The sequence below is a fragment of the Polychytrium aggregatum genome (assembly GCF_025602895.1).
Source record: "Polychytrium aggregatum strain JEL109 chromosome Unknown BJ171scaffold_42, whole genome shotgun sequence".
NCBI classification, from domain to species: Eukaryota; Fungi; Chytridiomycota; class Chytridiomycetes; order Polychytriales; genus Polychytrium; species Polychytrium aggregatum.
The window spans coordinates 281,059-302,958 of record NW_026516244.1 but is presented as its reverse complement, the minus strand read 5'-3'; the positions used below and the strand labels follow the sequence as shown (position 1 = coordinate 302,958).

At 56.2% G+C, this 21,900-nt stretch overlaps 8 protein-coding genes across 8 annotated transcripts; 5 read left to right on the top strand and 3 right to left on the bottom strand.

Moving 5' to 3' along the window:
• Window positions 1–425: 425 nt before the first annotated feature.
• BJ171DRAFT_427820 (uncharacterized protein) lies at window positions 426–2,667 on the top strand (the record flags this gene model as incomplete). The annotated part of the gene is made up of 3 exons (XM_053107827.1): window positions 426–836; window positions 979–1,313; window positions 1,518–2,667. 3 exons carry the CDS (start codon window positions 426–428, stop codon window positions 2,665–2,667), a joined length of 1,896 nt encoding a protein of 631 aa, XP_052963263.1.
• A 1,165-nt stretch (window positions 2,668–3,832) lies between these two features.
• Window positions 3,833–4,362, top strand: BJ171DRAFT_602048 (uncharacterized protein; the record flags this gene model as incomplete). The annotated part of the gene is made up of 2 exons (XM_053115134.1): window positions 3,833–3,872; window positions 3,962–4,362. The coding sequence occupies 2 exons, from the start codon at window positions 3,833–3,835 to the stop codon at window positions 4,360–4,362; spliced, it is 441 nt and encodes a 146-aa protein (XP_052963262.1).
• A 441-nt stretch (window positions 4,363–4,803) lies between these two features.
• On the bottom strand, window positions 4,804–8,084 carry BJ171DRAFT_519359 (WD40-repeat-containing domain protein). The gene is made up of 10 exons (XM_053112340.1): window positions 7,972–8,084; window positions 7,813–7,879; window positions 7,504–7,647; window positions 7,227–7,379; window positions 6,780–7,019; window positions 6,454–6,690; window positions 6,235–6,362; window positions 5,867–5,993; window positions 5,349–5,717; window positions 4,804–5,201 (listed from the first exon to the last, which is right to left on the bottom strand). The coding sequence occupies exons 1-10, from the start codon at window positions 8,001–8,003 to the stop codon at window positions 5,106–5,108; spliced, it is 1,593 nt and encodes a 530-aa protein (XP_052963261.1). The 5' UTR covers window positions 8,004–8,084; the 3' UTR covers window positions 4,804–5,105.
• Window positions 8,085–8,278: 194 nt separating this feature from the next.
• On the top strand, window positions 8,279–10,210 carry BJ171DRAFT_519358 (nucleophile aminohydrolase). Its single transcript, XM_053112339.1, has 8 exons — window positions 8,279–8,349; window positions 8,477–8,559; window positions 8,682–8,805; window positions 8,914–9,015; window positions 9,290–9,433; window positions 9,550–9,662; window positions 9,766–9,898; window positions 10,032–10,210. Exons 1-8 carry the CDS (start codon window positions 8,329–8,331, stop codon window positions 10,062–10,064), a joined length of 753 nt encoding a protein of 250 aa, XP_052963260.1. The 5' UTR covers window positions 8,279–8,328; the 3' UTR covers window positions 10,065–10,210.
• A 322-nt stretch (window positions 10,211–10,532) lies between these two features.
• On the top strand, window positions 10,533–11,380 carry BJ171DRAFT_585516 (uncharacterized protein; the record flags this gene model as incomplete). Its single annotated transcript, XM_053114368.1, has 3 exons — window positions 10,533–10,640; window positions 10,998–11,081; window positions 11,312–11,380. 3 exons carry the CDS (start codon window positions 10,533–10,535, stop codon window positions 11,378–11,380), a joined length of 261 nt encoding a protein of 86 aa, XP_052963259.1.
• A 597-nt stretch (window positions 11,381–11,977) lies between these two features.
• On the top strand, window positions 11,978–14,004 carry BJ171DRAFT_562682 (SRP40, C-terminal domain-containing protein). Its single transcript, XM_053113277.1, has 6 exons — window positions 11,978–12,154; window positions 12,345–12,409; window positions 12,491–13,082; window positions 13,389–13,469; window positions 13,558–13,657; window positions 13,748–14,004. The coding sequence occupies exons 1-6, from the start codon at window positions 12,047–12,049 to the stop codon at window positions 13,810–13,812; spliced, it is 1,011 nt and encodes a 336-aa protein (XP_052963258.1). The 5' UTR covers window positions 11,978–12,046; the 3' UTR covers window positions 13,813–14,004.
• Window positions 14,005–14,346: 342 nt separating this feature from the next.
• Window positions 14,347–16,557, bottom strand: BJ171DRAFT_585514 (uncharacterized protein; the record flags this gene model as incomplete). Its single annotated transcript, XM_053114367.1, has 1 exon — window positions 14,347–16,557. One exon carries the CDS (start codon window positions 16,555–16,557, stop codon window positions 14,347–14,349), a length of 2,211 nt encoding a protein of 736 aa, XP_052963257.1.
• A 402-nt stretch (window positions 16,558–16,959) lies between these two features.
• On the bottom strand, window positions 16,960–20,021 carry BJ171DRAFT_519351 (autophagy-related protein 22-like protein). The gene is made up of 7 exons (XM_053112338.1): window positions 19,719–20,021; window positions 19,345–19,358; window positions 18,938–19,176; window positions 18,743–18,823; window positions 18,131–18,571; window positions 17,573–18,028; window positions 16,960–17,390 (listed from the first exon to the last, which is right to left on the bottom strand). The coding sequence occupies exons 1-7, from the start codon at window positions 19,821–19,823 to the stop codon at window positions 17,182–17,184; spliced, it is 1,545 nt and encodes a 514-aa protein (XP_052963256.1). The 5' UTR covers window positions 19,824–20,021; the 3' UTR covers window positions 16,960–17,181.
• Between the last annotated feature and the right edge of the window lie 1,879 nt (window positions 20,022–21,900).

The window sequence follows — 21,900 nt, the reverse complement described above, 5'->3', positions numbered from 1 at the left end:
CGGTCTCTCCTCCGTTTCGCGGTCTCGACCGTCTCCGCTCTGGTCGCCGGGGGTTGAATGATCGCCTTCTCTTCCGGTCACTTTGGATGTGGTTTCTTTGACGGTGCTCCCGCCATTTGACCCTCCGGTTCCCTTCGCAACGCGCGCTTTCTTGCCTTTGAGTCATCGCGCTCTCGGAGGCATTGGAGCCGACATCATCGCGGGCATCTGCCGAGAGCTGCTCCGACCCGCTTTATCACGTCCTCTGCGCTGTTGTCGGCGACCTGGCTTTGGTGTCCACGTTCTCCCCCCCCATCGGATTGTGCTGTGCTTCAGTGCCTTGAACTCTACTGCAACCACCTGCGTCGATATCGGCGTGACGCTCGATCTTGCCTCAACAGCCATCTTCGTGTTCGATTCCCACGGTCCCTGCCCAACATCATCTAATGTCGAGCCCAGCACTCCTCTCCGAAAGCGCTCTGCGGGGCATCCTGCAGCGCGTGCCGGGCGTCTGGTTGCTGCTTACATGCGGTCTTGCGCTTTTTGGGCCATTCTACGCACCAACGCTATTTTCCTCGGTCTTCCTCATCCTCAACGGTTTCTTTGTCTGCAACACCGTCAGAACAGCCTGGGGAGTCTACCGGGTCTATCGGGCGTCCAGGTTGCACTCGTCCACCAACTGGTACGAACGATACTGCCGGGAAACCTCCATCGATACCAAGCGCGCCGATTTGGTGTTTGAGCAGATCCGCCACGTTATCATCCTGCCGAACTACTGCGAGGATATTGAGACCCTGAAGGAGACGCTCTCGATTTTGGCGAGTCATTCGCTCGCCCGCATGCAGTATCAGGCAAGTGTCTTTCTTCGCCTGCTGGCGCTGCACAAGCGAGATCGCTCGACAACCGGGCCTCGGTCTCACCTCGTTCACCCAAATATACACCTGGCTTTGGGCATCGTCTTTCTTTATCTCGCTGATGACTCGGCGATACCCACTGCAGGTTTGTCTGGCGATGGAAGGCGCCGAGCAAGGCTGCCTGAAGAAGGCTGAGTACTTGATTCTCAAGTTCCACTCGTCCTTCCGTGAAATATGCTATACAATGCATCCAGCCATGCTTCCGGGCGAAATCCGTGGAAAGTCGAGCAATGTTTCGTGGGCCTCACGACGTATGGCCGAAAAGTTCACCGAAGGCACCGACCACGTCATCATCACCATAATGGATGCCGACACATGCTTTGCCGAAGACTACTTCACCGCCCTCACGTATCACTATGCTGTTGCGCCAAAAGATCGGCGAGACAGGATGATGTTTGCGACAAGCATAATATTCGATAGGTAGAGTGTCAGCCCCAGTTTGAGTCGCAGGGGATCAGGCAGCCGGGCGGCTGGCGGACGTGACCGCATCCGATCCCCAAACGGAGGTGCAACCGTCAAAATGGAGATTGATATGAGCAATGGATTCGAGGTGGAGGGCGTCACAGCGACTGGCCATTAACAGGCATCTCGGCTTTGGCATGACCACTCGGTTGCGTCGCCTAGAAATGCAGGTAGTGTGCCCTTGATCGTCCGGACATCCGACAACATATGGGCAACGGCCGTGATGTCGAATCTGTACGAGGCCTCATCTGTCAAGGTCCCATGTTCGGCGTACTCGGTGTCGATGAACCTTGCGAGACGCTCGGGTTTCTGGGACCCAGGACCAGAGGCCATTGGCGAAGATATGCATATGTTTCTCAAGTGCTTCTTTGCCACGGGCGGCCAGCTCCACGTTCAGCCCATCTACTCGCCGGCGTCACAGTGCAACGTTCAGGGAGCGAGCTATCTCGGCACCATGTTCGCCCGCTACGGCCAGGGAAAGCGCCATCTCTGGGGATCGCTCGATACGGGATACACCCTGCGTCGTGCTATTTCGTGGCTTCTCAACCAGCAGCAGTCATCCGAAGAGCTCGCGCACGACAAGCTCAAAGATCCGTCCCACGAATCGCTTTCGATGGCCAAGCTACTTGTACTTCTACATCGAGTCCTCGAGGCGCACGTCTTGATGACCCACACGATCCTGATGGTGTTCATCACCACAGTCACGATTCCATCGGGCCCCAAAAGCATTGGTAGCTTTGTGATGCCGCTGCTCTTTGATCGTTCGCTGCACCCGTACGTCGAGCAGTCGATTGCAGTTGCCGGTTGGATGCGACTGGTTGCCACCGTGCCTTTCATCTGCACGCTGGTCTGCTTTGAAAAGTACCACCACTGGGTCGGGATAGCCAGATGGCAGTCCGATTTCATCAACGTCCATATCCAGAATGGGGCACCAAAACTGGGCAAGCGACCGCGCCTGTCGTCCTCTCGCTGTTTCTGGAATGCGCTCGAATGGATCTTTCTCCCGATCTGCGCCGTCCTGTACATAATCATGCCGACCATTCAAGCCCAGATTTCGCACTTCTGGACTGATAGTCTGGACTATTGCGTGGCCTCCAAGCCAATACTCACGCCACAGACGAGCAACCACATCAGCATCGCAATGTCGGCGGCCGTGCCCGACTCCCCAATGCTTGGACTCAACAAAGCCGTCGAGCCTGTGTGGGAATCGACTGAGCCTCGTGGATCAGTCGCACCGGCACCGTCGACCAAGAAAACAGACGACTGCGCGATACCTCAGTCTTTGAAAGGTCTGCACGCCCAACGGAATTGAGCTCAGCGTTCCTGCCCGAGTGCTGATCTCCAGTAGTGCTGATCTCCAGTAGTGCTAACGCATTTGTTTTACCACACCCAACGTCGGATCGCTTGGTACATGACGCTTATCGGCTTTACAGAGCATCGAAGAAAGGACTCAAAGTGGGATCAAATAGAAGCCAATATGAACGCCGAGACGGCCGGGGTACCGTTTCAACTACCTCAGAAGGATCTCTGAAGGCTTTGCGGGGCCGCGCTCTGGCCACAGCAGTTGGGTCGACTGCGGCCTAGCACTTCAAGGCGTTCTGGTTAGATACTCGCCGATTCACCATAGACACACGACTATCCCCCGAGGTGCCTTTTGACTGCGGGGGCTCTCGCTCAGGGGAAGGCGATAGAGTGGTTGCTCCACACTTGTGCGGACGCAGCATCCGTGCTTTTGTCGGTCTCACTGCCGCACCGGCCAGCGATCGATTGCTTGTTTTCCCCCTCCTCAAATAGCAAGTATACTGTTTTCCAGAGTCACCGACGATCACATTCAGATTCACACAAGCCACGTCGCTATCTTGTCAAGCGAGGAGATCTGCTCCCCCCGACAAAGAAGCGGAGCATGCACGCACATGGGTGATTGCGATGAGCTCACCAATCCCGCCAGGTCTCGATCCAAATGGAGCATTCCGTGGGAAAGGGCGAGACCCTCAGGAAGCCGTGGTCAGGGCCAACCGCAGCCACAGCCGCAGCCCCAGCCGCCGAGCAGCGAATGGGCTTGAGAGGCGGGATGGCATGTGCACGGGGATGGAGTGGATGGCCAACACATGGCCGGGATCGACTGCTCGACCTTGCGCTTTCCGACCGATATGCGCAATTCCGCACGGGGAACGGGCGATCTCCGCTGCAAGCACGCACCCGGGCAAGCCGAGCGAGTCGGATCGATGGACTTTCGCCACAGCGATGGCCAGTCGACGACGGCGGCGCTGGCGTGCTTGATTCGGTGTGGTGATCCATTTTTTCCCGCCAACGCTGAATAGACCCGCCCTGCGCGATTGGCCGTCGAGGCAGGAACGTGGACCGGCGCTTTGAGCGCTGAGAACGCTCCATCAAGTATTTAACGACAGGGGTGGGGCGGCAGTACTGGTTTTTTCGCCATCGCACCGCGACCAACCAAGCCATCTGTCCTACACAAAATGAAGCTGATCCACTTGGCTGCGACTGTTCTTCTGGCTGGTACGTGTGCCATTGGCCATTCTCTGGTATATCTGCGAGCCACCACGAGATAACACGCGACTGGTGCTCTTTCCGTCTCTGCTCCTCAGCCCAGATTGTGGTCGCCACCCCTGTCCCGGCGCAGAACGGCGAGAGCGCCGTTGAAGCCCTGGATAAGCGCGGTGCCAGCGGACTCGCACTGATGTTCCAGGACTCTGGCCTTGTCCACACCAACTCCAAGAAGTCCGAGTCGGACGACCATCACGGCCATCATGGTCATCACGGTCATCACGATGACGACGACGACGACGACGACGACGACGACGACGACGACGACGATGATGATGACGATGACGATGATGATGACGACGATGATGATGATGATGACGATGACGACGACGATGATGACGATGACGATGACGATGACGATGATGATGATGATCATCACCATCACGAGTACGTTGCGTCGTACACAGCAAGAGCGCATGCTTTCCTCGGTGCTGTCGATTAACACATCGCATCTCCAGTCACGATCATCGCAGACATCGCCATCCACACGATGGTGATCATGGTCGTCACGGTGGTCATGGTGGTCATGGTGATCATGGTGGCCATGGTGGTCATGGTGGTCACGGACGCCACGGCGATCACGGCGATCACGGCGATCACGGCGATCACGGCGATCACGGCGATCACGGGCGACATGGTGGCCACGATGGCAAGCCATCTCACCGCAAGCCTTCCAAGAGCCACCGCAAGACTCAGTAACGCAGATTCGCCCACTTTCCTCTATCGCTCCGAGAGCCATAGATGGATTGAATGGAGATGCAACAACAGTCTCAGAAACTGGATTGGTGGCCCGTTGCTGTTGAGTTCCAGGTGAACTTGAGCAGTGCAACATACGGCGTTCACAAATGTGAGGATTTTTTGTTCAGGAACGACGTTTACCATCTATATCTTGAATACACACACATTTTTTTGTCTTCGACGACTGTTCATTTCGCGCGGAAGTGGATCGAGGGCGATATGCGCAAGGTCGTCTCCGCCGCCGCCGACCATCCAGAGCGCCAGCACTAAGATCGCTGTTGGACCACAACGAGTGATGTGATTTCGACTCTGTGGTCACCGGTATCTCACACAACTTGCTCGGTTGATGGAGGGTTCTTTTGCCACGCAAAATACAGACCAGGGAAGCGGCATATGCAACTCTATTATCGCCAGTCTGAAACAATGGCACAGCTGCACTTAGCGTTCTCACTTCCAGAACGTCACAACCCCGCCATCATCGAATGCCGAGAGTATGTTGGAATATGGATGTTGTGCCATCCCGATCACTTCCGCCGACGAGAGCTGCCGTGCAAGGACGAGGCCAAGGTTAGCCAGAACCATTCGAATGCCAAACAATAGCGCTACCCAAGTCGCTCGGAGCTGCGGTGCCAATCCCGGTGCCCATTGCGGTGCCAATCGTCATCCAGGAGGATCTTTTGCTCCGATTACCTGCAAAGATGCTTCCAAAACACCTGTGTCTGTCTGGAAAGCGTAGAGCCGATTGTCCTCACCAAGGCAGTATACATACTGGCCCTTGGCAGATATCGTCATGGACACAAAGGCAACCTCGGGTGGGTTCGCATCGCTCTGGCCTGTGGGAAGAGCCTTTGGATTCTTGTATCTAAACGCATTCTCCACCTGGCCAGTGAGCGACAGCACATAGACGAAGCCACTCTTGTTGGACACGACAAAGCGGTCGATGCTCTGGGGCATCTGCGAAAGCTTCGTGACGCTTGCGCCTTGCACTTTACTGGACACCGCCTTGCCATCGTGGAGAGTCACGGTGAACAGGCACTCGCAGTTTCGGTAGTCCCATATCTGTTCCCCACCCCCACGAAGCATGCGGTTAAATGGAAGTACGCAAGGGTCCGCAAACGAACCAAGAACGCAACGGCGCGACGGCGATGCTGCCTGAAGTGTGTTCGACAGCCGGTTCATTCTGCTGCGCTGCTGTCGCGACATCCTACCTTGACAGTTCCGTCGCTGCTTGCTGTGATAATCCGAGTCTCGTCCACAGAGTAAATCGCGTCATTCACATAAGACGTGTGGCCTCGGAACTCCTTGATCATTCGACCCGATTTCATTCCATGGATCCTGCAGCCAAAGGCGAGGAACAATCGACGCAGCAAAGTCAGTTCCGCGATCATGAGTAGACCCACCCTAGCCGTCCATGCAAACACATAGATGTGATCGGAGGCAGAGGCGATACATTGTGGCTTTGGCTTCTGACAAATCACCCAGCCTGGAGACCAAGCTCGCAGGGACAGTACAATAAATCACACCGCAGGAATATCAGGAACTCCACCGGTGATCGTGCCGCTCGTCCGGTACAGACCTAGCAGTGGCATCGAACGATCCCGAGAGCACCTCTGTTCCGGCCTTGTTCATCATCACCGCCGTCACACCTTGACTGTGTGCGCTGGGGAATCGCTTTGCGGTCTGTCCTGTTTGCACCTTCCACACCTGTGTGTACATCAAGAATAAACAGTTCAGCACACACAGTGCGCAGAAAGAGCATCATGGCGCCTTGCAAGAACAGAGAAGTAATACCCACCTTGATTGATCCATCCTCCGATCCGGACGACAGCAATTCACTGTCGCGGCTGAAGCTCAGGCACAGGACAGCCTTGTCCATCAGCATCACATTCCCATCGGATTGATATTTGAGATCCTTTCGCAGCTTTCCGGTCATATAGTTCCAGACCTCGATCATCCCATCCAAAGTGCCGGTAACAAAGTACTGCCCGTCCGGCGAAAAGGCAGCACATTCAGGATGCTGTTTCTTGGGAAACTGCAGGGATGGTGCGATGGTCAGCGAACGAGTAGCAAATAGCATTGCGATCGGTCCCGCATTTGCTCGGCCACGCAAAGTCCCACTACCTTGATGGTGTTGAACGACTGGGTTGGCGGGGTGTCGTCCTCAACCTTCGCGACCGGAACAGATCCGCGGAAGAGATCAAAGGCTGCCGAGTCGGTGGGCAGTAGCCCCTGTGAGTTTTGCCACTTGATCGCCTGGCCCAGCAGCGCCATGAGTCGCGATGGGGCAACGACGGTGACCTCGTTGGCCAGCGCCTGGGCAATCTTCTGTCGCCGCTTCTCTTTCGACGAGCCCTGATAGGCCTTGCGACATAGACAAGATAGGGGCGGCAGGTGCAGTGTCAGGATGGCCATATCGACTTTGGTCCCTACCAAGCGACCGGCTCTGGTTTGAGAGCACCTGGCGATTTGTAAACTGACACAAATCTAGCCTGACAAGCCTCCCCCCTTCGATTCGCCCTGTCCGCTCGTGCCAGCACGATCCTGAGCTGCACACGAATATGGCCTTACCTCCTTCTCGTCAAAGAAGGATCTAGAGAGCATCTGCTCCAAATGCAAATATCGATCGGGCTGTTGTTCCTTAAGGAGCTGCATGGGGTCGGTCTGCCGCAGAAGAGATCGCGCGCCGCCAATCTCCCGCATCTCGATGAGTTCCAGGACGATCTGAGAACAAAACGGCAGCAGCATGCGAGGTGAGCGAGCATCGAGCAGCGAGCAGGCAGTGGGCAAGCTTGGGGGTTGGATGTAGCCACAATAATGCACTCGAGCATATGGAGCTGTGATATACCTGCTCATGTAAATCGATAAGCTTCTTTTGCGGAATCTTGAGGGTCGAGATGGTTCGCAGGACGACATCCCAGTGGCCTTGGAGGATCTCGGAGGTGAAGGTCTGGATGCTGTCGACTGTATTGAGGGTGATGGATGACTCTTCCTGGCGCCGACATTTCAAAGAGATCCCGTCAGAAGGCAGCCATGAGATTGGAGCTGTCTCGGCAACTTTGCGACATGCCGAGGCCAGAATGCGATCTGCCAGTCGGTGCTTTGCTGTGCCCGTCCGAGTCATTGCGGGAGCTGCGCTTGCCGACGAGGACCTCACCTGCAACGTCTGCAGCGTCCTCAGCAGGTTGTTTTCCTTGAGAAACTGCTCGATCAGGCGGATAACACTGTCCCAGAGCCGCAAAGGTTTAGCATCGCTTCCTCCCATGTCCAGCCTCGCATATGGGGCCTGTTGCGGTGCGGTCGCTGTCGATCTTACTCCTGGGACTCGATTTCCAGGACCGATGCCATGCTGTGTCGTCAGTGATATCGCCGGCGGTGTTCCAGGCTCGTTGCTTCTGCTGCAGCTGGCCGATCCAGCTCACGCCCGAGATGGATCTGGCAATGAACAGCATCGCCAGAGGACCAATCAACGCGCCGACACAGCACTAGGGCTTTGCTAGGGTTGTGCTAGGGCTCTTCTAGGGCTGCATAAGACACGTGATCCGCTTTCGTCCAGGGTGTCTGAGCGACACTGGCTCGAATGCAAGCCAGGGTCCGGCGCCGATGCCGCAGAAGCATGGACGAGACGGTGCCCGTCGCTGTCTCGCCCATCTGTCTTCAATCCAGCGCCAAGATGAGCTCCATCGGAACGGGTGTAAGTTGCGAGCCTGCTGCAGCCGAGCAAGTGCGGCGCCCAGTCCTGCATTTGCCACCGAATCGCCGGTGCACCGAACCTGACGCTAGCTCGCTGTCCAACTTGCGGACTCTTCGATTGGAACCAGTACGATCTGTCGTCATCGACATACTCGCCGGATGGGCGGATCTTCCAAGTCGAATATGCCATGAAGGCCGTCGAAAACAGCGGGTTAGTGGCTTTCGCGCCAGACACTTGTCGCTTGAGCGGCGCCACTCAGCGATGTCGATCTTGCTGTCTGTGGGCATCCATTGCTGACAGCAACCCGTTCCTCCTCCGGTATCCTTCTCCAGCACCGTCATTGGCATCCGAGCAAAAGATGGCGTGGTCATTGCTGTCGAAAAGCTTATCCAGTCAAAGCTGTTGGTTTCTGGCTCCAACCGACGCATCATGACGATCGACCTGCACGCTGGAATGGTATGGCATATCTCTGGAGGGCTCCCCCCCTCAACAGATCGCGAGGCGAACGGCTCCAATGTGCCCTGGCGTTGGTCAAGGTTGATCTGACTTTGGATACCCACATAGGCCTCTGCCGGTCTGCTGGCCGATAGCAAGGCTTTGGCAAGCATTGCGAGAGAAGAGGCCCAAAACTACCGAGAAACCTACAAGTCCGCAGTTCCGGCCAGGGTAATTTGGAGGGAGACGACTATGTGAATGTCTCCGAGAGACCATTCTGCCGGCATGGTCCAGCATGACAAGACGCCCAACCAGTGAAGCTTCAGCGGCTCCTCGTCCATATTCTCCCTTGGGTTGCAGCGCTGGAGCTGCCCTCTGCTCGTTGATACAGTGGATGGTTGCCAAAAGCGCGCCTCATTCAACATGCAAGCCGTGCTTGAAAATGCGACGTCCTGGCGCACACCTATCCACAACTCACCCAGCATGCATCTGTGCTTGTTTACAGTATCTCATCGACCGGGTCGCCAACTATGTTCAAGCCTACACACTTTCGTCCGGCCTTCGTCCCTTTGGAATCAGCACCATCGTTAGCATTGTCGACCGATCCGGGCCTTCATTGTACATGATCGAACCCTCTGGCGTCTACTATGTACGTGAGCGCGAACTGCCAATCTCCCGGCAGCCTAAATACTGTATTGGTTGCTTGTGTGTTTGGCGACTGACCCTGCCGCGCCGATCCTTCTCTTGCTGCGGAATGTACATCAGGGCTACAACGGCTGCGCCATTGGCAAGGGCAAGCAAGTTGCCAAGGCAGAGCTGGAAAAGCTGAAATTTGCTGAGCTCTCCTGCCGGGAGGCGGTCAAGGAGTGTGCACGCATGTAAGTTTGCCTCGCGCTCTCCTCTCCAGCTGCCGATGATTCGTGCTGGCTGTGTTTGCCGCAGATTGCTGATACTGATCGTGCTCCTGGCCCCTATACACAGCATTTACACCGCGCACGACGACGCGAAGGACAAGGACTTTGAGCTTGAGCTGAGCTGGATCTGCGAGGAGTCAGGAAACAGGCACCAGATTGTGCCGGCAGACATTGTGGCAGAGGCAGAGCAGTTTGCTAAGGTAGGGCTGAGCGGCCGAATCGACGCCGAACCCACACTGCTGTCGCGTGTATCCGTCGATGCTCTGTGCCAAACGAAAGCTGGAGAACGAAGTGGGGCTATCGGGCAACTTACTCACAGCGCGCTCCCTTCAGGCTTCACTCCAAGACGAAATGGAGGAGGACTAAATTAGGGCATCAATCGTGCTTTCCAGCCGAGGCATTTTATAGCTCGCTGGCTGGCTGGCTGTGAGACGCACCGGATGTCGCCGCTGCGTGATGCCGTTTTCATTGGCCTTCTGCCGTTCCTCAATATATCGCAATGATCGCAATGATCGCAATGATCGCAATGATCGCAATGATTGCAATGATCGCACATCGCCCCCCTCCCATCTCGAGCAGCGGCTGCGTCGCTCCCCAATTCGGCGGGTGGGTCGCATCTCGATCTCGCAGAGCACCAACCGGGGCGGATCAATCACGTGATTAGAACGCACGCCACACACGTGACTCCACAAAGAATGAAACCACCCGCCCTTGGATCGAGCCGCCGGATGGGGCGAAAAGCAAACAGCAAATCCGTCGCTTCTGGTGCCGGTCTTGACCATCCATCCATCCATTCTGCCATTCTGCCATCGCCTGATCCACAGCCCGACCAGAATGCCCATTCCCGGAGAAGTCGTCTTTTCGTTCGCCATCATCGCAGCTGTTGGCATTGGCGGTCGATATGCCATCAAGGAATACCAAAAGTTCGAGAACTGGGGCAAGGTTAGTTGCGTTGTGATGTCACGTCCCTGGCTCTGCTCGACAGTCCAGCGGGATCACAGCATCTCTCCTTGATATGCGCCAGCCCTTGCCGGGTCCAGGCCAGGAGGCGGCTCTGAGACGATCAAGCCTGGAAGCTTGAAAGTCACTGGCAGCTCTATGGCGCCCGCCTTGGAATGCTTCTGGCCCAGGGCGCTGCTCGTTCGCTGCGCCTTGGCACCGGCTCGGCGGCTCTGGCCTCGGCCTCGGATCGACAGCGGGCTTCTCGACTCCGGCGGGTTTCCTCCCGAGATGGTGTCAATCGAATCCGTACATTCTATTCACGCAAGAAGCCTAACTCCATCGATCGCCTGCCACTAGCCCAAGCGATACAATGTCGATCACTGGGACCGAAAGATGATGGAGCGCGACAGCAGACTCACCGGAAATGTCAACTTCCAATCGGTACGTCGATGGGAGCCCGACGGATGAATCCGCCAACGCGCTGACCGGGCGAGAGGGTGCTTCGTACACAGGCTCAGGCTGCCGATTCAGCTACGTGTGGGTTGGAGATGGCTGCGAATCGCTGTCCTGTTCGACGATACTGCCGACACGAACCGAGCTGCGACGTCACCCGGTGTCTCTGCTGCACTCTCTGACTCTGGGCCCGTCTTCCCAATTATCGATACCACCAGGCCCAAACGATCGCTCCCAAGTCATTCTCGACAAACAGCGCGCTGGAGCTGGAATATCCTTTCATGTAGTCGCCGCACCGCAGCGGCAATCCACATTGCTTAGACCCGTTGACTTTGCGTTAATAAGAATCATCTCTCGCGATCGAAACTGCTTTGGGATCGTGCACGAGGCTCGCATGCGCACCAACTTGCGCTTCGCCTCTCCATTGTGGGGTGGACTACAACCGATACGCTGGCATCCTCGCTGATTATTTTGAAGGCGGGCCCAGGATACTTTGAATTCACAAAAACACATCGAATGCTCAATCGACTCTCCTGCTTTCCCGGTCGTCGAATTAGTGGCCTTCATGGTATCGGAGAGGGTTGAAGCAGGAGCCTGGGCGGTATCTGAGTTCCACCGCGAGACATGCGAGCGGCAGTGGGATCGCCGGAACGGACCGTGTCCAGCGTCCAGCGTCCAGCGTCCAGCGTCCAGCCTTCTGAGCCATCCTTGGCAGTCTCGGTCTGTCCTCTGACGATCCGCCGAGTCTCCATGGCCGTCGTCGTTGTCCGCATGTCTTCGCTCGCCTGGGCTGCAACAACGACTGGCCGACAAGTATGAATCACGTGTCGCGATGATCTGTGTGCTTTTTTTTTGACGGTGGCAGCCCAGGCTCCGCCAGAATCGTGTTCTGATCCGCCTCAGCCGGCATCCGCAACGACGCATCCGCGAGACCGAGACCGAGACCGAGAGCCATGCCCAAAGACAGCACTGAAAACGAGGAGCTGGTCGCCATCGTGCACCATTTCCTGGTGCAAAAGTCGCCAAAGGCGGCAGAGGCGTTGAAGAAAGAGCTCAAGCTGGTAATGGACGCTCGACGGCACGGCCGGTGCGCTGGGAAGGGATATGTCTTCGCGCGCATCAAGGATGAGCGAGTGGTGGATAGGCCGCTGAATTGGAGAGCGAGACGTATGGGCCACCACAGCACAATTGATTTCTGGTGTGTTTGGATGAACACGGTTTCGTCGACTGACGCTCACGATATTCATGCAGTCGGACGCGAAGCTGGGCAAGAGCAAGGTCAACCTGTTTGACCTGTACATCAAAGGCATAAAAGCGTACGTATGCCATCTAACGCAGAAGACTTGAATGATGATAAAAGCTTGATAGACTCACAATCGGGTTTCGTGATGTAATAGCGTCAAAAAGGATAGCGACGACGAGGACGACGAAGACGAATCTGAGGAAGACTCATCCGAGGAAGACTCATCCGAGGAAGACTCATCCGAGGAGGAGGACTCTGACAAGGACGACGAGGACGAATCTGAGGAGAGCGAGCCCGAGGAGGACGAGTCTGAGGAGCAAGAACCCAAACCCAAGAAGAATTCCAAGCCTGATGATGACGAAGACGACAGCGACGAGGACGACAGTGATGATGACGACAGTGACGATAATGAGAGCGATAAACCAGCCAAGAAGGGTGAAAGTGAAAGTGAAAGTGACGAAGACGACAGCGACGAGGACGACAGCGACGATGAAAGCGACGAAGATGAAAGCGACGATGATGAAGAAGACAAGTCCTCCAAGAGCAAAAAGAAGGACGACAGTGACGATGAAGAAGACGACAGTGATGACAGCGATGAAGAAGACGACAGTGATGACAGCGATGACAGTGACGACAGCGATGACAGCGATGATGACGATGACAGCGATGACAGCGATGATAGCGACGACGACGACGAGGAAGAGGATGAGGAGGAGGAAGAAACTCAAAAGCCCATTCCCAAAGCGGTCACAAAAGCGCCTACCAAATCCTCCGAGCCCAGTGGAAAGCGAAAGCGCGAGGACGAACCCAGCGAACCTGCAAGCAAAAAGAAGCAAGCCGAGTAAGCCCCATGGCATGCATTTCTGGCGTTGCCACTGAGTCACGGAAATCAAAAACCTCATTGCATTGTGCTAACACTTCCTGTTGTTTCAAATGCAGCGCTGCGGCAAAGTCCAAGGTGTGTGTTTGTGCCTCGAATTGATGTCTGCTCGCCGACTCGACTCGACTCGACTTTCAACTAAAATTTCTTGCTACCGTACACCCCTCCCCAGCCCGTGCCTTTCAGTCGCGTGAATGCCGAAGAAGTCACCTTCGTCAATGATACTCTCAAAGACAATCGCTTCATGTCCAAGGTTAGGCCTGAATCGATACGTGCTTATCGCTTGCCAATGCTCACACGCCGCTATTTTGAGTCCCGACTGACTGATGATATTGGAGCAGGGCAACGCCGAAGCTTGCTATGGCTACAAGGCTCATCTGGATCTGATCCAGACCAAGGGCGATGGATTCAGAAAGGAAAAGAACAAGAAGAAGCGAGGAAGTGAGTGTCCAAGGCCACGGGCCGCTGTCGCATTGTCTCTGTGCACAACACCACGGTAACTTCTAACGCTTTTTTTTCCTGTGACGCTAGGCTATCGAGGCGGCGCAATCAGCACCGGCTCCTTCAGTTTCAAGTTCCCCGATGACGACGATTGAGCCGAAGGCGTGCGCAAGGTGTCGCGCTGGCTAATTATGGCCAATTATGGCCCGTTTAGAGCAAAAGGACAACGCCGATTCGCGTCCCTTTACAATTTAGTGCTGCCTGTTATTGGTTTGGAGAGCACGGTCTCGAGATACAACATGCATTCGATCATCTGGGCAGCTCCGTACAGAGTGTGGTTTCTCGACATCAAGAGCTTCGGCCTTCTCGAGTCGCCTGGCTTCCAGGCACTGTGGGCGCACTGTTTGGACATAGCAGCGATGGACAGTGTGTGTATTCAGGCCCGGAAGTCAACGACAATCCTGACCCCTTAGTCTCCGGGTGGCGTTTTGGGTCTATCGGACGGCTTACGCCTTGTCCCGGCAACTGCATCAAGCGGGGTGTGCATGCCCGATTGTCGAACTTTGCACGCGGGATTCATACCCCCTCATTATCACGATGAGCACTCTCGCATCAGGAACCCGCTGACATTTGCCAATGGACACGACTATGATCTGCAACAATATGAACGCAGCCTCCGCCCTCTGTTTCTAGCCTTGGCTGTGGATCAGAATTTGGATCGCCAAGTCTACCTCGGGATGTCGATGATCAAAGCTACGTTTGAGGTCGTCCACCATCCACGGCATCCAGGATCCGTAGTAAGTCGACACGTCGTTGTGGCGGCCAGAAAAATCCAGATCAAAGAGCTTGAGCTGCTTCAGGTGAGGACAGACCGCAGCAATCTCATACACGGCGTCTTCGGATATGACCTGGTCACCGGTGTAGTCGGTGCTGTGCTTTTCACCATGCAACTCGAAGCGCTCGAGATGTACCAGATTGGGCAGAAGCTGTTCGATCAAGGACGAGGGCGTGATTCCAGCAGATCGATTGAGAGAAAGCGAGAGTGATCTCAGTGGCGCCAGAGACAGGCCGGCATAAATCTCTGAGCTGACTTTGGTCTTTAGCAAAGACAGGTGCCTCAACTGGCTGCAACAGCGCAAGATTCTCACGACCGAGCTGTCGGTGACGGCAGGCGGCGCATTGAGACTGAGCCGAGCCACAGAGCCGAGGTGGCGTGACGAAGGGCGGCTGGCGGCTGGCTGGGCGATGGCCAGAGTTGTAAGACTGGGACAGTGCGCTGCTACCGTTTCAAGGGCCGCATCGTCAACGGCTGCGTAGCTCAAATGAAGCTCCAAAAGGCTTGGCGCTGTGTTCTCGAGGATGGCTCGGATCATGGCAGAGGTACAACGAGTGCGGAGGTCGAGAATGCGGAGGCGGGGCAGAACCAGGGCCCAAGGCAGTTTCTCGATCAGCGGCGATGGAAAGTGGATACGGATCTCGTTCAGTCGCGGCGAATATACCATGAACAGAGCCATGGCATGGTGTGATGAGTACCGTGGCAAAGTCTGTTGTAGTCCAGCTGGAAGTAAATCTCGCTGGGCAGTAGCGCGGTACTGGGCTGGCTTGGTGATATCCGCACCGGCATCGGCGCTGTCGGAAGGAGGATCGACTGCAGCAACGCTATGGCTGGCTGGTGGATCGAGAGCGGGCTGGTTGGAGGAAGCCAAGAGCTCGCTGCCAGATGCCTGCAACAACGACTTCTGCTGCTCGGATGTCTTGCATTCGTTGAGATATTGCGCATCGAGAATATGCTCATCTAGCACAATGCCGGAATCGTGTCGCTCAACTATAGCAGCTCCGTCCATCGAGTAAGAGTCATGTGTGTCGACGCAGGCGCAGTCCGGCAGATCAGTCATGTCGTGCAGGCTCTGTTGTTTGCTCGCGTTGACATCGCAGATATCCTCCTGTTGATCCAACTCTGTCGCAGTAGTTTCTTGGGTAGGCGGAGCAGCACAGTGCAGAGGCACCATGTCGACAAAGGTCGCATACATCGCTCGGAACGAGGAAATTGGGCTGCCTGAGCCGGTCACGGACTCTGCCGCTTCGGTGATACTGGTATTGGTGCAAGCATCTTGGGGTACTCCTGGCTCGACTGACTCGGGCTCTCGGAGATTGTCATCGGCGGCTCCCGCGGGCTGTGGAATCGCTGTGACTGAGTCTGGGGCTGATTGAGTTAGGGGAACGCCAGTCCAAGCCTCTGGATGAAAGCTTGCCGAACCGCTGTCATGGCTCTCAGCCACCAAAATGGAAGAACATTCGCTAGCCTCGGTACTCGCAGTCAATACGGAAACAGCAGCAACGGTATCAGTGCCGTCCAGAGCCTGCTCCTTGGCTCTCGCTGCAGTGGGGCTGTGGCACTCGGATGCATCCTTGGCCTCCTGGACACCATCCAAGCTGTGGTAGGTGTCTTCGTCGTGAGAATCAAGTGCATCCTGACCAGCATCGTGCCCGTCATCATCGCGGGAATCAAGGCAACCATTGATGACATCACAGTGTTCTGCAATTGAGTTATCTTTGCATTCATCGCGGAGGTCGTCCGTGGAGTCGTCTCCGAGTTCGTCTGCGGGGTTTTGTTCCCGATCAGAGGGATCATCGATACCATCGTCGTCCTCGCCTCCAACAACCAGCCATATGTCCTCCATGCACTCAACGTGCTGTCCGTGTATGCGAATGGCTCTCACGAACCGTCTCCACGGCACCCCGTGCACCATCGGGCCGATCTTGGGTGCCTTCCACAGGATCGACGTGCCGACGCCGTGCAGCGCCTGGCACGTCTGCGAGAGCTTGGAGATCTCCTCCTGGCGGAGGTAACCCAGGATGCTGATGAGAACTTCGGTGGGGAGGAGCTGAAGAGTTGCCATGATGAACTCGTTGCAAGACAAAAGGCAGTATCGCCAACTCGCGAGAACGTAGCGGGATATAGATGGCCGCAAACCGGGTGGCGACAGGAAGTATCGCTGGGTAAAGCGCGCAGCGGAATGGTGGGAGCAGGCGATGAGGCAGGCGATGAGGCAAGTGATGAGGCAAGTGATGAGGCAGGCGCAAGAGCAGGCTCGGCGCGACGTGAATAGAACCAGGACGGGCCCCAGCAGCAGGCGAATGGATCAGACTCGGCGGATCAGCAACTGGGTTGCATTGATCATCGCTCTGTTTCCACCGGGCCACAATCTGGCTCGGGCGTGCATTTCCAGCGCCCATGACATGCGGCGGATGCTGCTGCTGGATTGGCACACGCACAGCAGCGATTGAAACAGCAACCCATCCACAATCGAGGTAATGTCTATTTGAGCACAGCAGCAATTCGAGTAAACCAAAGATGCAAAGCCAGCAACGGGAGAAGGGACATGGGCTGGCGCTGAGGCAAGAGAAATACGCCAAAGGAACAACGGTGGCAGCATAAAGAATGGAGTGAGGGGAGACTGGACCGCACAGCCCGACAAATGCCGCCGTATTTATGGCACACCGGCGACAACAGAAACGGTGGCTCAGTGCTCGGCCGCCTCGGCCTTCTCGGACTCCACGAAGGCCAGAGCCTCCTTCTTACCCTTCTCGATATTCAGCGTCGCAAAGACGATGATGGGCACGAGGAAGGACACAAGCAGGAAGTACATTGAGTTGTAACGGATGCCCGTGCCTTGGATGATGGCAGCAACAACAAGGGGGCCAACCCATGCGGAACCCTTGTCGGTGATGTCTGTGAGGGCGATTAAACAAGCGAGCAGGACGTTAGAGGCTGCTCAACAGGAGGTTGGACAGACATTCCTGCCGACCGCTTTCCACGCAATGTACCAATGTCTATGCATGGAGCAGCACGTTCGCATGGGCGCGATGGCAGGGCACACATAATCAGGCACAGCATGGTTCGGCCGCACTTACTGTAGAGCGAGAAGAACTCGGCTTCGCGACCAGGGGGCACAATCTCCGAATAGATGGATCGGCAGAAACTCTGAGTGCTGCCGAGAAGTAGGCCATGATAGACACCAAACATGTACGCCTCCCAGCGGTTGCGGAGGCCGATCGTGGTCGAAAAGATCCCGATCAGTCCATAGGCTGGCAGAAGGGCGTACAGACAGGCCTGCAGCACAAGCATCTTGGAGGTCGTGAGGCCAGTGACGCTCTTGATCCAGAGCCAGAAGTAGATGCCGATGAATGCGGAGCACGGGATGATCGTGGCGATGATCAGGATTTCAAACGACGCAAGATGGATCACGTCTTGTGCAAAGAGCACCGCAACCGAAATCGTGGTGTTGAAGGCATCCGAGTAGATGAACCAGCCCAACAAGAACCAGGACAGAACCGGAAGCCTGCGAGCCCTGGAAATGGTCTTGAAGACTAGATCAGATGAGATGGCGAAGTTGTCAGCGCGAGTGAGCAGCCGTGCAGCGTGTGCGAGGATTCGACAGCTAGCGTGCTCGGCAAGCAGCAAAAACATACTCTTCTTGTACGAGTAGGTCCACTTGTTGGTACCCTCAGGCAGAGGGCTTCCGGGGCGAGCGGGGAGGTTGCGCATGGGAAGAATCTGGAAGCAGAGCCACCAAATCGAAGGAATGGCCATGACAACTTGCATCGCGTAAGTGGACGTGGGAAGGGTGAGGTTGGTGCCCAGGAAGGCAAATGCCACGAGCACCGCAATGCCGATGATCAAGTTGATGACGGCGGCAGCGTAGCCCCAAGCCAGGCCGTTTCCACTGATGATGTTGGTGACCTTGTCCTCGACTTTGGATATTTCGTCAGCGCTCATGTTCGAGGCCTTTGCCTCGACCACCTGGGGATGGTGCTTCGCCAGGACGGGCACGAACGAGTAGAACAGCACATACGAGCCGTTGAAGAACATCACACCGAACATGTAAAAGAGTGTAGCAAGCCAGTACAGAGCTAAGTACGGCGCAGGTCCAGGGTAGGCACCAGAGGACCAGAATCAATGCGATTGCGAGCGGCAGCAGGGAGCGAGGGCAGAAACAAGTCAGTGGGGCGGCTGTATGCGGGTCGGCTGGATTGCAGCCAAAAGTGGTTCCCAGCAGGCCGATATGCAGTCGCTGTACTTACAGGCCTTGACGACAACCAAGAAGCCCAGACCAAGGATGGCCGAGATCGTGGAGAAGAACAGCATGAGAGACTTGCGGCGCTCTGTATGGGGGAGGTGCGGGCTGTTAGCGGACGGCGGACGGCGGACTTGCTCGAGATTCGGCGGATCGACAGCATGCTGAAGCTGGTAAGGCAGCTACGGCCAGGCGCACTCACCCCCATGGTCAGCCAGGGCACCAAAGCCCATGAATAGGATGAACTGGATAAAGGTGGTGATGGTGTTGGCATAAAAGTAGTACGAGTCGGTGTTGATGTAGCTCGAGCCGATCTTGACGGAGCAGGAATAGTCGGCCACGGTGATGTTGCATGGCTGAGACAGATTGTTGTTGTCGTAGCCGTTCTCGGAGGCAAGGCCGCGGATGATCAAGGGAGTCAGGGCTGCAACACCCAGAGCGCTGCATGATGCATGGTAGAGTCGATGCCAATTGTTAGAACAACCAAACCCTGGGCCCGAGTGGCGAGAAGCTACGACGCATAGCCGCGACAGTGTCTTGTAGGAGAGCCAGCATGGAGCCGAAGCGGCGGCGGCCAAGCCCGGCCAGACCAAGGGGAGGTAGACTTACTAGTAGCCCTCGCTCTACAGCGGGAGTCCGGGAACGATTCGGGTTTGAAAGTTGGAGACGGCACGAGCCATCGGCGACAGCAGCAGATGGCATGATCCCATAGGGCCGCGCATGGATGAGAGGCAGAGGCAAACGGTGAGCTGGCTGAACGAGCGGCTATGCGGGTGGGTCGGTTGGTCTGTGTCCAGGCCGCATGTATCCCTCCCCCCGCTCGCCGGAGACAGCATGGTACAGGACCGTTGAGCCCGAATAGAACGGTGGCCAGCGTCCCAGGCGGCGCACAAATCCCCACGGACAAAATGCGATCATGGAGGCGGATGCGATGCCGTCCGATAAACAGAGCGTCGGATATCCACAAACAACAGGTGCCATACCGCCCAGCCGAACCAATACCAAGCTTGGAGCTCCTTCTTGGTAGCGATGAGCGGGCCCTGGTGGCCTCCCTCATCGACAACTTCAAGGGTTGCCTCTGACGTCATGGTGTTTTCTTGGGCTCTGGGTTTGTGTTGGAGGAAGAGGACAGGTGGTTGTGGCGACGACTGAGCACGGCTGCTTGCAGTCGAGCGTTGTTGGGGGCAGCCAGAGGAGATGGAGCGAGAGCCGAGAGATGTTTGGCCCAAGGGCGAGGGGAGGAGAAGGCGGGCAGAGGATTTGTTTGGGTGGTGGTGGTGGTGGTGGGGCACGCACGCAGGGCAACAGAGCGACCCGACGCGACACAGCGGGTTTTGGGGCACCACCAACAAGCCCGTGGGCACACGGATCGCAGCCACCCCAGCCACAAGCGGAAGCAGAGACAGCGGTGGCGGGTGCGGTTGTCGGTGTGGCTGCTGGAGTGCGATGTGTGGGTTGGTGTGGGTTGGGATCGACGGGGATCGACGGGGATCGATGGGGATCGACTGGGATCGACTGGGATCGACCATTCGTTCAGCCAGACCAAGTCCAGGTGCCGCACATCCCTCGACTTGACCCGACTCGGCTCGGCCAGTTGCACCAACCAGGCACAGACGACAAGCGCAGACAAGCACGCGTTGGTTGGGCGCGTGGGCGACAGGGGAAACACATGCACATCATGTCTGGGTCGTTGTGGTGGACTCGGCCGATGAGATACTGGGGTCATGGGCGGACTGCATGGGGCGGACTGCATGGGAAACGATTCGGCCCACTTGGTCGTTGTTGGCCGAGCGGGATATCCAACGGCGGCATAGTTCATCCAAAACAAACGGTGTGCCCCATTGTCTTTCGGCACGCTGCCCACCATGCCTTGTGCAATTGCGGGCCGAATCTGGCAAGCGACGTCATTCTCGGTTGCAAGTATAGGCTCTGACAGGAACCCCCGGACGAAGGTTTCGGGCCACACGATTCCAGCCATGACCAGAGCAGACCCAGCAAGCTCCCCGGAACACGGCGGATTGCTCGGACGAGTCTCTTCATGGTATCGCTGGGAGAGGACACGCCAGACGACCAAGAACGTGATTCCGTGTCAAGGATCATGCCGACTGGACCACTGATCCAGAGACTGAAAGCCAGGTCTGGTTCCGATCAAACCTGCTGAGTATCTTACCAAGTCGATACGACGACGATATTCGGCATGACGTTGGCCCAGAACGAAAGCCCTTTCGGTGCTCGTTTGCGATCACTTATGCCTTGGATCTGTGTCGTGGGATCCTGGGTCATAGAGAATAGTTGGATATGGAAGTGTGCGAATATGGCGTACAACTCAACCATGTCGTCAATATAGAGATGCACTGGCCACCACTCCTTGAACATCACGATACACTGCGCTACTCTCCATTCCTACCAATATCATGGAGATACCGATCCAGCCAGTCTCCTATTTGACAGGTGGGAGATGACAGGAACAGGCTTCGGAACACTGGCAATGTGGTCCAAAGCAGCAACACGGTACCAGACATGATGGGCAGCAGGGGACCGAGACCCTGCGATATACTGAGCGGTTACTTCCCACTTGACGATGCGCTACACACCGGATGAGCTCTGCACAAGAGTAAAACGCTGCGGCTCGACCCAGAGATCCCTTTCATTTTACTACGATTAGTGGTTTGATCGCCAGAGTGCAAGATCGAGTCGAATTCCACTGCCCGCAAGTGTATTTTATCGCACGTCGGATCGCCGACCGAAAGGTGGAAGAACTATGACGGAACCAAAGGATCAATCGATGGCGGAGAAATCGTTTCGGCCTGCCTGACCGAGCCGAGCCGAGCCATGGAGCGACCCGAAGCGATGGAAGAATGAAGCCCGAATCCGATTGCGGCGCTACTTTTCCCTGCTTGTGAGTCTTGACACTCGTTTGCTCGCACACGGTACCGCATCGCTTCCCGCCGTGCTGTCCCCGCTTTGCCTAAGCTGCTGCCCTCCTATTCTTCCTGGGCCCGATTGGGCTTGATAGACGAACGCTTGCGTCGCTCGGGGGGAGGAGGTTGGATGAAGCTATATTACAAGGAGCATCGACCCATAAGTCAACCGAGTGAATATGGATCCGGTTGTTGGTGTTCATGCTGGAGCAATCTGCTAGGGCGCATTGATCCGTACCCTTGA